This window comes from Dipodomys merriami, unplaced genomic scaffold (assembly GCF_024711535.1).
Source record: "Dipodomys merriami isolate MVZ:Mamm:240054 unplaced genomic scaffold, mDipMer1.0.p SCAF_12, whole genome shotgun sequence".
Lineage (NCBI taxonomy): Eukaryota > Metazoa > Chordata > Mammalia > Rodentia > Heteromyidae > Dipodomys > Dipodomys merriami.
Window position 1 is genome coordinate 7,669,325 of NW_027202493.1, and position 13,268 is coordinate 7,682,592.

General features: G+C 38.5%; 1 protein-coding gene across 3 annotated transcripts in view; it reads right to left on the reverse strand.

The window, feature by feature from the left end:
* Positions 1-13,268, reverse strand: part of Unc5d (unc-5 netrin receptor D) — a 586,279-nt gene that overhangs the window by 63,636 nt on the left and 509,375 nt on the right. For 2 of the 3 annotated variants that reach the window (XM_070016201.1, XM_070016200.1), the window contains 3 exons: positions 10,859-11,044; positions 7,666-8,043; positions 3,545-3,629 (listed from right to left, as the gene is read on the reverse strand). In XM_070016201.1, the coding sequence (XP_069872302.1) occupies positions 3,545-3,629; positions 7,666-8,043; positions 10,859-11,044 (649 nt within the window). The remainder of the gene's footprint in view (positions 1-3,544; positions 3,630-7,665; positions 8,044-10,858; positions 11,045-13,268) is intronic. The other variant, XM_070016202.1, reaches the window with a different exon arrangement.

A 13,268-nucleotide genomic window follows, 5' to 3' on the forward strand; every position in this document is an offset into this window, starting at 1 on the left:
TAAAGGTGAAAGCACAGCACTTTTCTGAAAAGAACTTGAATACAGGGAATTGTTTTGCATGTTTGATTCTTTCAATACTGCCATCTCCCTAGGAACTGGTACAGGATTTGGACTAATCATGTCAGTAACAGTACTATAAACTGTGATCTTACTTCACTTGGTATGTCACTCTAAAGGGGCAAAAGAATTGTAACCCCTCTGTACAGTATTTTCACAATAAAAAATAAATAAAAATTTAAAAAGAGCCTAACAACAGTGGCTCTCACCTGTAATCATAACTACTCAGGAGGTAGCGATTTGAGGATTGCATTTCAAAAGCACCCCATGCAGGAAAGTCTATGAGACTCTAATCTCCAATTAACTCCCATAAAAGGCAGAAGTAGAGTTGTAGATCAAGGGGTGGAGTGCAAAAGATCAGCACTCAAGCTCTGATTTTAACCAAAGACACTGGCACAGTAAATAATTAAGCAAGCATACAAACAAACAAGTGGGACAACAGAAATGTCAGGATAAAAATGGAATAAATTTTAACCTAAATAACATATCAAGATGTTGCCTGGAAGATCCTGCTGTGATCTGTGATGAGGTAGGTGATGAGGGATCAGCAAATCAAATCCAGCTCTCAGCCCACGAAATGAAAGGGAGGGGACAGTGGTGGCTCCATAGGTACTGATGAAAGAAAACCAGAGCAAAGCATCCCAGCTCTTAGACTTTGAGAAAAGCATAGAATGACAGACAGATGGCCTGAAAGTAAAATGGGGTTTTCAGGAACTTTAGGAAGAGAAGATGATACAATAGTTTTTTTCTTAATTAGTCACTAGATTATAAGCTAAAGAACACAGATACTAAGGAGCTTCCTGACAGAGTTGCAAAAAATTCATCCCAGCTTTAAAAAAAAAAGCAGAAAAGCATTTGCTCTTTTGAGTGCTTTGGTAAATAATATGGCTTCATTAAAAGGAGAATGAGAAAAACTAAGGAAGAAAAACAGCCTGCAGCCATGGTACTGGTCTTTTCCTCAGGAGATGAGAACATGAAGAAAGGTTTCAACAATCTCAAAGCAAGCCAGGTCTTTCTACAATTTCACTTCTGCCCCAAGGTTTAACAGGTAGAAAAACCGTATACCTCAGAGATGTAAAGTTTTGGATAGCCTGTTCTTATTTCCCACAAATTCCCTGGACAGCAGCAATGAACTCAAATACTAGATACAAATGGATAAACTTGACCCTATTAAGTCAGCCTTCTTTTGAGGACTTTGGGAATGGGCAAGATCTCTTAACTTAAAATCGCAGGCTATCCCAAGTGATCATTCCCTTTCAATGTTTTTGAGCCATCTTATTGAAGTCTTTGAATATGTGATGCCTGGTGGCCAATTGTGATTCTGGCCTCTTTAGAAGAGGCAGCTTCTTCTAAAAGGCAGAGATAGAGATAAGTTGTAAATTAGGTACCTGGAAAAACGTAAAGTATCTCAGTGTTGGTTACCATGTAATACAGTGGGAGGTACTGGGGATGGCTTTGAGAAGAGGAGTTAAACACAGGCTTGTGAGGTTGATTACATAAAGGGATAAGATATGGAGGTAGATGATGGCAGCAGGCCAAAATTGAGGGAAGATTAATGGACTTCTTTCTTCTCAGTCATTCCTCTTTATCCTTGGATCCTACATCTGCACAACTAATCAACATCAAATCAAAAAGATTTGAAAAATAATTGCAATGTTACTGAATATAAACAATTTTGTCTTGTAACTGAGTCCCATATAACAGTACAACAAATATTCATATAGCATCTACATTGTATTACATATTCTGAGTAATCAAGAGATAATTTAAGGTATAAGAAAGGAGGTTCATAGATTCCGTACAATTGTATGTAAAGGATACAAGCATCTATGGATGTTTTTATCTTTGTATGATTCTGAAACCAATTCCCTGTGAATGCTCACTGATGTCTATACTTGAGTTTTGTAGGCTATGTTTAAAGGCATATGTATTTAAACATGACTTTAATCTCCAATAAGAATTATTTCTCAAGTTAATCAAGAAATAAAAAATACATGTGACTTCCATCCCTATAACAACTGCAATGTTAGGTCTGCTTAGTTAAAAAGATTTTGTGGAAACTCCTTATAACTCTTTGTAATTGTCTGAGTCTTGGGCTAGGGACACGGCTCAGTAGTAGTAGAGTGCTTGGCTAGCATTCATGAAGTCCTGGGTTCTATTCCCTGTACCACAAAACCAGAACAAATGTAAAACCAACCTACTAATCAACATACCAAAAATGTTGTTTTAGCCAGGTGCCTGTGGGCCATGCCTGTAATCCTAGCTACTCAGGAACCTGAGATCTGAGGACAGAAGCTTAAAGCCAGCTCTGGCAAGCAAATACATGAAACTCTGACCTCCTATTAACGAGTGAAAAAAACCCACAAAAAACCAAAAAACAGAAGTGGAGGTATAGCTCAAGTGGTTGAGGGCCAGATTTGAGAGAAAAAATAAAGGTATGGGAGACTGTGAAGCCCTGAGTTCAAGCCCCAATTTCACAAGTGGAATTATTTAGATAGAAGAACACTTTCAGGTGTTCAGCAAAAGACCTCAGCTCCAGAGAAAACAATGTACATGAGGAAATAATGTACATGATCAATACTGCATAGTTACATATGAGTCCAACAGGAGACTCAGCAACAGCCAAGTGGACCTTTCCTTCCCCTGCTCTTCTCAAACCTGATAAGAGCAGAAAGTTAGAGCCATGAGGAACACACAATGGCTTTACAGAAATTGCTATCAAAATCTGTTTAAGCCATCTGTTTTTCTGGCTGTTTTCCTTCCCAGTGTTTTCTTTCATGCATTCTTTGCTAACAACAACAACCAAAATCTATTCTTACACAACCAAGATGTTATGACTAAAAATGCCAGAGGTATATATCCAGTTTATGAGAGAAATTGCTTTCTAAATAGGAGTTAGCTTTATCTTGTGTGGAGGAAAGGCGACATTTCTACAAATATTATAGCTGCACTAAGAAAATAACCAAATACTTTCATTAAAAGAGTATGAGACAAGATTTGTATTTGTTCACGTAATTGAATTTAATGCTGCTGAAAATTTGTCAGAACCAAAAGCTATTGAAGTTGAGACTATTTTTTACATAGAGGAAAACTGTTTAGGAAATTGTCTCTCAGACTCTCTATAGCAGGCCTTCTTACTGACCTTGAAAGGCTCAGGAGTCAATCACTGGATGAATTTACATATTGTCTAGTACCAAAAGGCTGAGAGCAATGTCATTTCCTATGAGGAGGGTAGTTACTGTTTATGGAATGACTCTGATTACTATCTGTCTACTTATTCTGTATTTTTCACTTGTGATCTCTTGTTTAGATGACAATGATCTTGAAATGTAGCAGGCATGCAGTTTGCCATCCCTAGATGGTCAAGTGCCTCACTACTTTATCTGTACACGTATGTGTTTCATTATCTTAGTAACTTCAGATTTCCCATGACAGTTCTATCCCAAATTTAAAATCTATTAATATTCCACCTTTGTCTGTCTCTCACCTTGGTTCACCTTGGTTGATGGACATATAAATCTCCCAAGAATTCTCCTCTGGTATGGCACCATGTGGTATAAGCAAACTCACCCCTAAGACAGAAAAAGCCAAGAGGTTATTTACAGATATTCCAATTATTTTGAGCATCTTATTTATGCCCACTACAAGGACCTTTTCAGGATAATTTGTGAAATAAGTGTTACAAAAATGAAAATACCAAAGATAATAAGACGGAAAATATTTTATAACAGTGACATGGGAGGGAATATTTTCTACAAAGTATTAGTATTAGTGTTATTTTTAATAATTTTAATTTTCTTATGATTGTTTCATTTTCTTAAAACTTGGATGCTCTAAGACCAGACCTATCAAATATATCTAAGAATATCAGAGTTTATCAATGCAGCAGTTGATCTGTTCCAAAACTTAGCATTTTTATGTATTTTCTTTGTCTCTACTGATTTCCAGGAAAGGTATCTGAAATGATGGGTAACCAAGAACTTAGTAGCACAGAATGACCTAGAATTCACTAGGACTGAATTCATGATCCTCCTGCCTCCCCACTGCTGTTATTACAGTTGTATACCACCGTGTTCACCTTAGAGTACTACATTTTCTCAAACAAACTAGAGAAGGTAGCTTAGGACCCTCTTAGGTCGTTAGGTAAATAATAGGTTTTAAACTTGCTACAAAGCATTAAGGTGATCTAACCACACTCATGTCGATATCAAATGTAAAAAACACAGGTGCCTATTTCAGTGAGATATGTATAACAGAGAGGAAGAACACGGAAAGCCACATCACGTGCATGTTAAATGTCCCATCTTTCCATTGAATGCTATGAAAAAAAGATTTAACTTTGGTCACAAGAGACATTAAGAGAGAGTTGAGATTCCCTTTCATGTAACTTCTGTTTATAAAAGGAAATGAAATAGAGAAATTGGAAGATCTTTACAAAATAAAATCTCAGGGCACCCTCCTAGTTTGTGAATCATAGCGCTCTCACCTTTTCTCCTTTCATTAATCACACAGAAAGCTTTCAGGTTGCTGACGATAATTTAAATCTAGAGATGGCAGGCTTTTCCCTTCTTCTATGAGCCTATTAACAGCTACAGAGAGTCAAGGAATAGAAGGCTCATTGAAAAACAAGTTATTTGTGCCTCACACTTAGGAGCATTATTCAGCAACATGCTAGTTATCATCAGCATCTTATCTTTCAGTAGTGCCGAGATTGAGGCACGTTTAAATCTAGCTCACTGATTTTCAGTAAGGAGATCCATTTACATTGTGGACCTTCATGTCAATAGTAAGTGTAATTGCTATACTTAGGGATCTCCAATCAGGAGCCACCTTCTATTTTCTATTGTTCCTTAAATGTAGCTGCCAATTGAAATGGCCTCCATTCTATCCTTTCCTGCTGTTGAACACAGATTGTACCATTAAAGATATTCAATGAGTTTGGATGTTAACTCAAATACCTGCCCTAGTCATTCAGCTTTGCCACAGATTGACATAGCATTTTCTCTGCTGCCTTTCCTTCACTATCTGAAAAGACATTCATTCTCCATTCTTCATATAAATAAGTCCAGTAGCCTGTCACCAAGCAAAATGTAATATTATATCAATAACAAACCAATAAACACATAATGAACATTCAAATGTATGCAATGGGTTCAATGTTCTTAGTAAACAATCCAGGCTCAAGCCATATCATTTTGTGCGGAGGATCATGGCTTTGTGGTCTACTCCCAGATCCAGAAAAGAACTGTTTGAGAAGATGCTGTTTACAGAGCACATCATATCTTATTAATTTTCAATCAGCTTAATCCTTTGTGTTCAGATTGAAACATTATTCATGATATTCCTAAATTCAACTTGAATCTTACAAAGATCATTGGAGCTTAAAACTATTTTTCTCTTTCAATCAGAAATTGCATTATTATCTTTCAAACCTACTTTCCTCCTCTCGCCTAAACATACAAGTTGCATGTGGAGACTGATGACAGTCAATCACAGAGACAAGGGTGGTGAGGGGGTGTTAGTGTTTGTGACAAGTTATATATTATGAAGAATGAGAGTCACTGCGGGAAGGTTTTTGCCTGTGGTCTCTTAAAGAAGTATCCATTTCCAATATGCCATTCACCAGTTATCTCTGATTAAAGAAGAATATATTTCCTCCAAACTCCACCTGCTACTATGACAGCCTTTTATTTGATTTGACAACAGAATCACCTGTCTGAGTTTTCTGTTTCATATTTCGCATAATAAGTGAATTCCTGAGTTCTTCAAATGACAATTTGGGGTGGATGGTATTTGAGCAATCTAAATTTCTGTGTCATGCTTTCTTTACACTTTAGCTCCTCAAGGCATATTTTGCATTTTTAACAGAAAAGAAATATGTTTTAGTTCCCCACATTTAGTATTCTTCAAACTGATTCTCAGTGAACTGCTTCCATGTTTTCTAAGGCTTCTTGTAAGGAGCTTTGAAACATCTGCACACAGAGGAATTGGATGGAATCGCCAACAATGCTATCAGAAGCTTTTATTTTTACCATGAGTGTTTCTCAAGTCAGAAGGGAAAGAAAAACATATCTGTGGCTCATCATGATTATATCTTGCACTGTTTGATGGGTATTGAAACAATTTGGACAAGAAACAAACATACATAAAAGTGAATGCATATACATGCACTCAAACACACACAGAGGGAAGAGAGAGCAAGACCGTTACTCAACCTGTTCAAATAATAAATACAGAAAAGCTTTCTGGGAGCCAAGAATCATGTAGAAAGAAGAACAATGACTCAGTGTGAGACTTAGTTTGACACAGGTATGCACATTTTTCTCTTGGGGAGGACAGAGGTTGTATCTTCTATTTTTCTTTTTCTAGGACCCACACTTCTAATTTATAAATTTTTATAGTGGGTCATTAGTACAAAGGGCTGACTGTCCATGTTTGAGCCTCCTATTCATCAATATTCATACCTCTAGAGGCAGAAACCAAAGCCCCCAGCCAATCAGCAACAGGAAGAATTACATCACACAGAGATGTTACATGTTGATGCCTCTTACATCCTAAAATTTGGACCAGAGATTTGGAGCAGGACAATCAGTTAACATCAAGGCTGCTTTGCAGGCCTGTTCTTAAAGCACAAAATGTTTCAAAAAATCATTTTAAAGGACACAACTGATCTATGAGAGAATAAGGAACATCCTTCAACTTAAAGTAAAGCTCAGGTTCAAGTCACTAAACTACTAGAGGAGGTCAGTTTGCTTGAATAATAGGCTTAGATGAGTCCCATTACAGATTTCATTTGATGAGATCCCTTTGCCTTTGAGAAAAACTTCTCAGAGCCCTGTTTCAATGCTGACTTTCTGTGTAATAATATCTGCTGATCCAATGAGCTTTTCTTAGAAGCCCACATACACTGAGTTGCTCAGGACACTACAATTCTTATGGCTTACAACTCAAACCAGAAACTGACCTCTGTAGCCAACCACACAGGTCTCAGGCACAAACCTATTCACAGATAGGGAATCATTTTGAAGTGATCTGGGCTAAACACTTGAGGTCAAAACACCAAGAAAATCTCTTCTCTTCCAACCCAAAGGAGAAAAAGATACTTAGAAACTATCTAAAGTTTGAACTCCAAGGAGCAACACTACCATCATTTCTCATAATGAAGTAACATTATTAGCAAGGTCCATGGAAATTGAATACATTTAGATTCTTTGTTGGTGAAATTTGGCTGTCTTTGCACTAAATTATCTACCACTCCATGGACTGTCCTTGAGTACAAACATGGTCCTTGTCAGTTATGTCAAAGATTGTTCTTAGTGCTTGTCATGTTTTATGACTTCAAAAGAAGCTTATGCCTTATAGATTACCCAGACCTTTTAAGCAAATATGATTATCAATTCAGAGCATTCATTTCACACTGAGATGGACACAGCAGAACCAACCTGACCATAGGTTCTGGTGTGCTCAGTGTATCAACTAGACTGGTACAGCTACAACATTTGCTGCTCTGATAAGAGATAATAAATAATAGTGACAGGCTATAAATGCATAAATATAAAGAATTGACACAAGCACTGGCAAATACACAAACACACACTTACCACCCACCTGTATTTGGCATTACTAAGCGTCCCCCTAGATGGCCAAAAACACCAGTTGTCCTAAGCTCTGTCCTTGTGGGGAGTGATGACAGGTTTGGTATGTAGGATGTTTTGTTTCTGGGATGCATCGTACTAAAGCCACGGTTGTTTCCATGGGGAAAAGTCCCAGAGGGATTCTTGCCATGGTACTCAGCTCTCTCAGATACTCCAAGGGAAACCATGAATGAACTCTGGACTTTGACTTTGATGTCAGACAAAGGGTTGAAGAGTGAGGACTCCGTCATGAGTTCCTTGTCCAGTGGGTCCTGCAGACAGATAGGACCGCTGTATGTTCGGCTCACTGTCAGGTCTGGTTGCATGGCAGAATTCAGGAGAAGGGAGTTACCTGGTTACAAAATAGTAATAATAAAAAGAGGATCTGTCACTCAGAAACTAGAAGACTTCTCATTCCCCTTTTACAGCCGCTTTCACTGAATGGACAGTACACGACCTGCCTGCAGCCAGCTGCACCAGTCAAACCTGGCTTCCTAGACCCACCCTGAGCAGGTCCTTAGGACTAGTCCTTAGTGAATGGCACATGGGAAACAGTTCTGGTTCTCCCCAGCAACTCAGTAAATGCCACAGGTCCAAATCCTTCTCCTTCTGAGCTATATGCCTTCCTTTGAAAACAACTATTTCTGGCACTGGGTTAAACCACTAACTCAGGTATTGCTGTTTCTGTGATTATTTCAACTGGCAAAGACAAGCTTAAAAGAAAGGAGGAAAAAGGTGTTTTGTAATCCTGTTTGGAGTAAAAAATATCTGCTCATATTAAGTGGCAAGAGATGACACAGCATGATGACTAGATAGTGCCATTTAACAACAACAACAACAACGATATTCCAGAACATACTTGGGGAATTCGGGACAGTTTCTGGAGTTGGAGAAGGAAATGACCTGTTCTCAGAGCAAATGGGTTAGGGGATTTCATGAATAGCTCCACGGCTGAATAGTCAATTTCCTTGAATATCACTCAGAACACCACTTGTCCAGAGGGGACACCAGCTCTACAGGGGGACAAAGAGTGACTCAGATTCTATGTGGGGTACAGCCCACAATTGTGCTTTTTCTGTCACAAAACAAATGAAAAATAATTTGTACAAAAACATGAGAAATTAGACTTTGTCATCTGTTGGGGCTCACCATTTTTTCCCCAGCCAACAATTAAAAATGTGTGATATTATCTTGTTTTCTTGTGATGAAGTAATCTTAGTTATCAGTAAATATCAAAATAACCCTCACTCCCAAACCACCCACCTAATATCAGTCCGTCAATGTGACATCTCAAGTTGAAACCTAAACCACATTAAATAATTTTCCTTTGGGGTCTGACGAGAATGTTTAAAGCATGACATTTTTGAAAATATTGCAGTTCTAGACCATATTGTATTAGCCTCTGTTGTTTTTTCCATTTTTGTAATTTGTAACAATGCCAGCAGGAAATCTATAACCCTGGATTTTCCATCTCTTGTTCAGATGCTCTAAGTCACTGAGAAAACACACAAACGAGATGAAATAATGTAGATCTAATGGCTCCTTAATGACGCTTCTTATATGTTTTTAGTGGCTGGGCCAAGATGTAGTCCCTATTCAAGTACCATGTAGTTTCTAAGAGAATCATTCTGAGAGCAATGAATTATGACCTGGCTTTTGTGAGTGAGATTGAAGAATATTCCACATCTGTTTAGGACAGAATTTTCTGGAGATCTCAAGAATCATATCTCTGAGTATCATGGCTAGTTGACGATTTTCCTTCTAAAGTTTAATGTAAAGCAAAATTATGTGTGTGTGTGTGTGTGTGTGTGTGTGTGCATATTTCCTAGAGCCAGATAGCACAGACATAGAGAAGGCCTGTTTATAAAAATATATACAAGGCTGCTGTGTAGCTCAATGATACAGTGCTTGACTAACATGAATGAGGCAAGTACCAAGGTCTGACTCCCAGCATGCTCATATATATTAAACACATACACACACACACACACACACACACACACACACACACACACACACACACACACACACAGTATATTTATGAAGATGACAGAGTCCATAATTAAAGAATGTTGGCTACCAACCTGATTGAAGCCTGATAAGGGTCAGTTACTCATCACTGGTCACTTGCTTATCCCAGCCTACTCTGTGGAAATCTATTTCAGGTTTATGGTCTATTTCTAAGCATGACTGACTGTCTCTCTGGCTCTCTCTCTCAATTGTCTTTTCTAGCAGGTTTATGTTTCCATATCAGCAGCCAACTGATGCTAACACTGAGATTTCCTGACCTGTTCAATAGGAGCTATGGACATACAATAAACAGAAATAGAGGAGACGGTACGGATGATGAGGGAAGAAGAAGAAAACTTCATCCTCTGAAGAGAGATGGTTTCATTTTTCTAAAATGAAGTATATCTCATCCCTACCTTGCACTCAGGAATAGATTTGGTTCATAGGAGAGAATTAAATGACTCTCTGCTTTGAAAATGAGTACTGCTGTACTTTGACATGATAGATTTTCCTTTCTTCACAACAAAAGATTGCTTGGACTTGGAACAGCTCAGAGTCATTTAGACTGGGATTTCTTTTTTTTTTTTTCCTCCTGGCTAACTGACCCCATTCTATAACTTTTAAGGGGATTTTTTTTGGTACTTACATTAAATAGAAAAAAACAAAAAAAATAGTGTAATAAATATACCTGGGTGTTGTGCTCTAGGACTTGGTCTACAGCTTTGAATAACCACTATTTTAGTTACCTAAGTTTATATATATATATATATATATATATATATATATATATATGTTATTATATATATGTATTCATATATATATATATATATATATATTCTCAAGTTAGTCTTCTTAAAAGAGAATGTAAGTTGAGATGAAGCAACTTGTTAAGCTCACTATATGTCAAGGATGGAACTGACTCATTTAAAATCTTGCTAACTGGTGAAGTGAGACTCATTTGTCCTCACAGTAACCCAGGCCAGAGTCAGGGAAGCTTTATTGCCTCTTGTGTCCTGATACATACGTACAAATGATTGGGTAGCGGCTCCCAGTGCCAACAGCTACCTTCACACAGGACTGAGGAGAACGAAGGGTCTCCTGTGTGAGTGTAGTCTTTGGTCCTGAGGATGAGGTGTTGGGGGACCTACGCCGCTGACCTTGACGGACTGTTTTGAAGTTGAAGGTCTGGAAGCCACCTGTCAATGCAGAAGAGTCGATGACGTCCACGCCATAGTCACTCTGGCTCCGTCTATAGAGGGTGACACCAATGACCAGGACTGCAACGGCCACGACAGCAGCACCCAAACCCGAGTACAAAGCAATGTCGCTGGCATTCTCAATGCCTGAAAGACACAAGAGAGATCCTAAGTGGCCAACACAGGCACAGAGCCAAAGAGCCACCCCGGGAGACAAAATGAAATGCTATTGGATTTTTTCTGCTACTGCTCACAGAAAATGACATATGTAGCTCGCCACAAGTTATATTCTCATTCGCACAATAATCATGTTTCTCAAATGCCTTGTATAAATCAAAGCAATGCTAGTCAAATATCTTAACTGCATTAAGGTAGCTTACCATGTAATAGACTCTTGCAGAGAATCAATTTTATAAAGAACATCATATTTTTCCAGTAAAAACAGGCAAGTCCTTAACTTATTTTAAGAAGTCATATTTACCTGCAATGTATTTTTATATTTTAGTATTATATGAGAGCGAGAAGACTCACACAAATGACAAAAACTGGGTGATTGCTCTACACATACAGGACCTGGGACACATGCAATTGTGCAGAACAGTCTCAGGAAAGAATCCAACACATGGTCAAATGAGTCAAGAAAGAGGAGGCCTGAGTTAACAAATATGAATTTGAGCTTTGACACCAATCATTTATATTCAGAGAACACTAATAACCCCAGTTTAGGGTATATACAATCATTATGAGAGAATTTTTACTGTAAGATCTGAAGGTTTTGGTTTTGGGGTGGAGAAGGGTCTAATGTTCATGGTAAATGTTTTCTGACACCAATTAAATGCTAGAGTCTAACACTTTGTGGTGGAAGAGGGTTGGTCTCTAAGAAGGTACATGCTGTTTCTCCCATACCTCTCCTACTCCATCCTATTGAATGCATGGGCAAAGCAAAAATAAAAGCGTTAGTTTGGATTTAAAATGTGCATGTCTTCCTTCCCATACCCCAAGATGTGCTATAGCTGATTTTCCACTCTGTTCCACGTGTGCACTAGGTAAGGTTCATCCCAGAAACAGATCCATAACGATGGCTAAGACTCAGAATTGGAGATTTATCTGAGACAACACAATCCTAACAGAGGTGGAATCTCAAAGTGTGTGGAAATGGAAAATGGCAAGAGCTAACTGCATAATTAATCTTCAGATGGCTTATGTGGTCAGTATACATAATTGGTTCAAAAGTAATTTCGATGTCTCACCCTGTGTTGGACCAAAAGGATAAAATAAACCCATCATATGTTTATCTTGTAATTGCATAACACTTACTATGCATTCACCACACCCTAATATGGTACTTAGGTTTTCAAATGAGTAATACTAACCCCACAAGTAAAGTGAATTTATTTTCAACAAAGTTAGTGGACTGTAAAATAAGGTGCAACCAAATTAAAGAATGAATAAGGAAATGAAGCAGAACCAGCTCAGTAATAGGGCAGTAAACACATGAAAATAATATACAAAAGAGCACAACCATCAGGAAGAATTGTAGCTGAAAGGTCAAAGGTTTAGCAGACACAGTGTGAGGTTTTTCTCTGTATTTTTCAGCAGAGTGCTGAGAAAGAGGGCGAAACTTTGACCTTAGTTCCAATTTCCTGATGGTCCAAATGAAGGAGTGACGGCAATGAGGCCCAATGTGCTGACCACCCAGAACCACGGGCATGGTGACTGACACTTATCTCAAGAGCACCTCTATCTGCCTACAGCATTTGAAAGGAGAAGAGCAGCCATCAATCTACTTACCTTTATCTCCCTCTGTCTACCCCATGGAGTTTCTTGAGAATAATGCTAACCAGAGCAAAAAGAAGCCACAAAACCCAACAGATGTATCAGACCAGGACACCCGGCACAGTCCAGGGAATTTTGGATCAAGCCCAATTAGTCCATTTCTTTACTCTACCCCAGCTCCTTGGGCACCACTGACTGATGACACTACCGCCTGTAAAGGTCTATCTAGGGAGCACACACCTGCTTGGCAAATGAGCACATTCAGAGAAATAGCTAGGCAATGCACTGAAGGCAGATGCTCTACGGCTGAATTGGCAAAGCAGAACTAAAACATCCAAGACTAGAAGCTATGAGGACAACCAAGGCAAAATTCCTGAGCTCAAAACAGGTATCACTAGGCAGGGACATAGGGACACAACATATTTCACCTTGTGTCCACTATCCTGCTATTCACATAACCAGATTCTCACCTCTCTCCAGAATATAATGCCTGATTTTAGAAAAGGACTTGCCATGTGTCCTCAGGTCAAGGTATGAACATTTGCTATGGCTCACTGGGTTCCCCCCCCCCAGGAAAATGTGCAGAATCTATTTG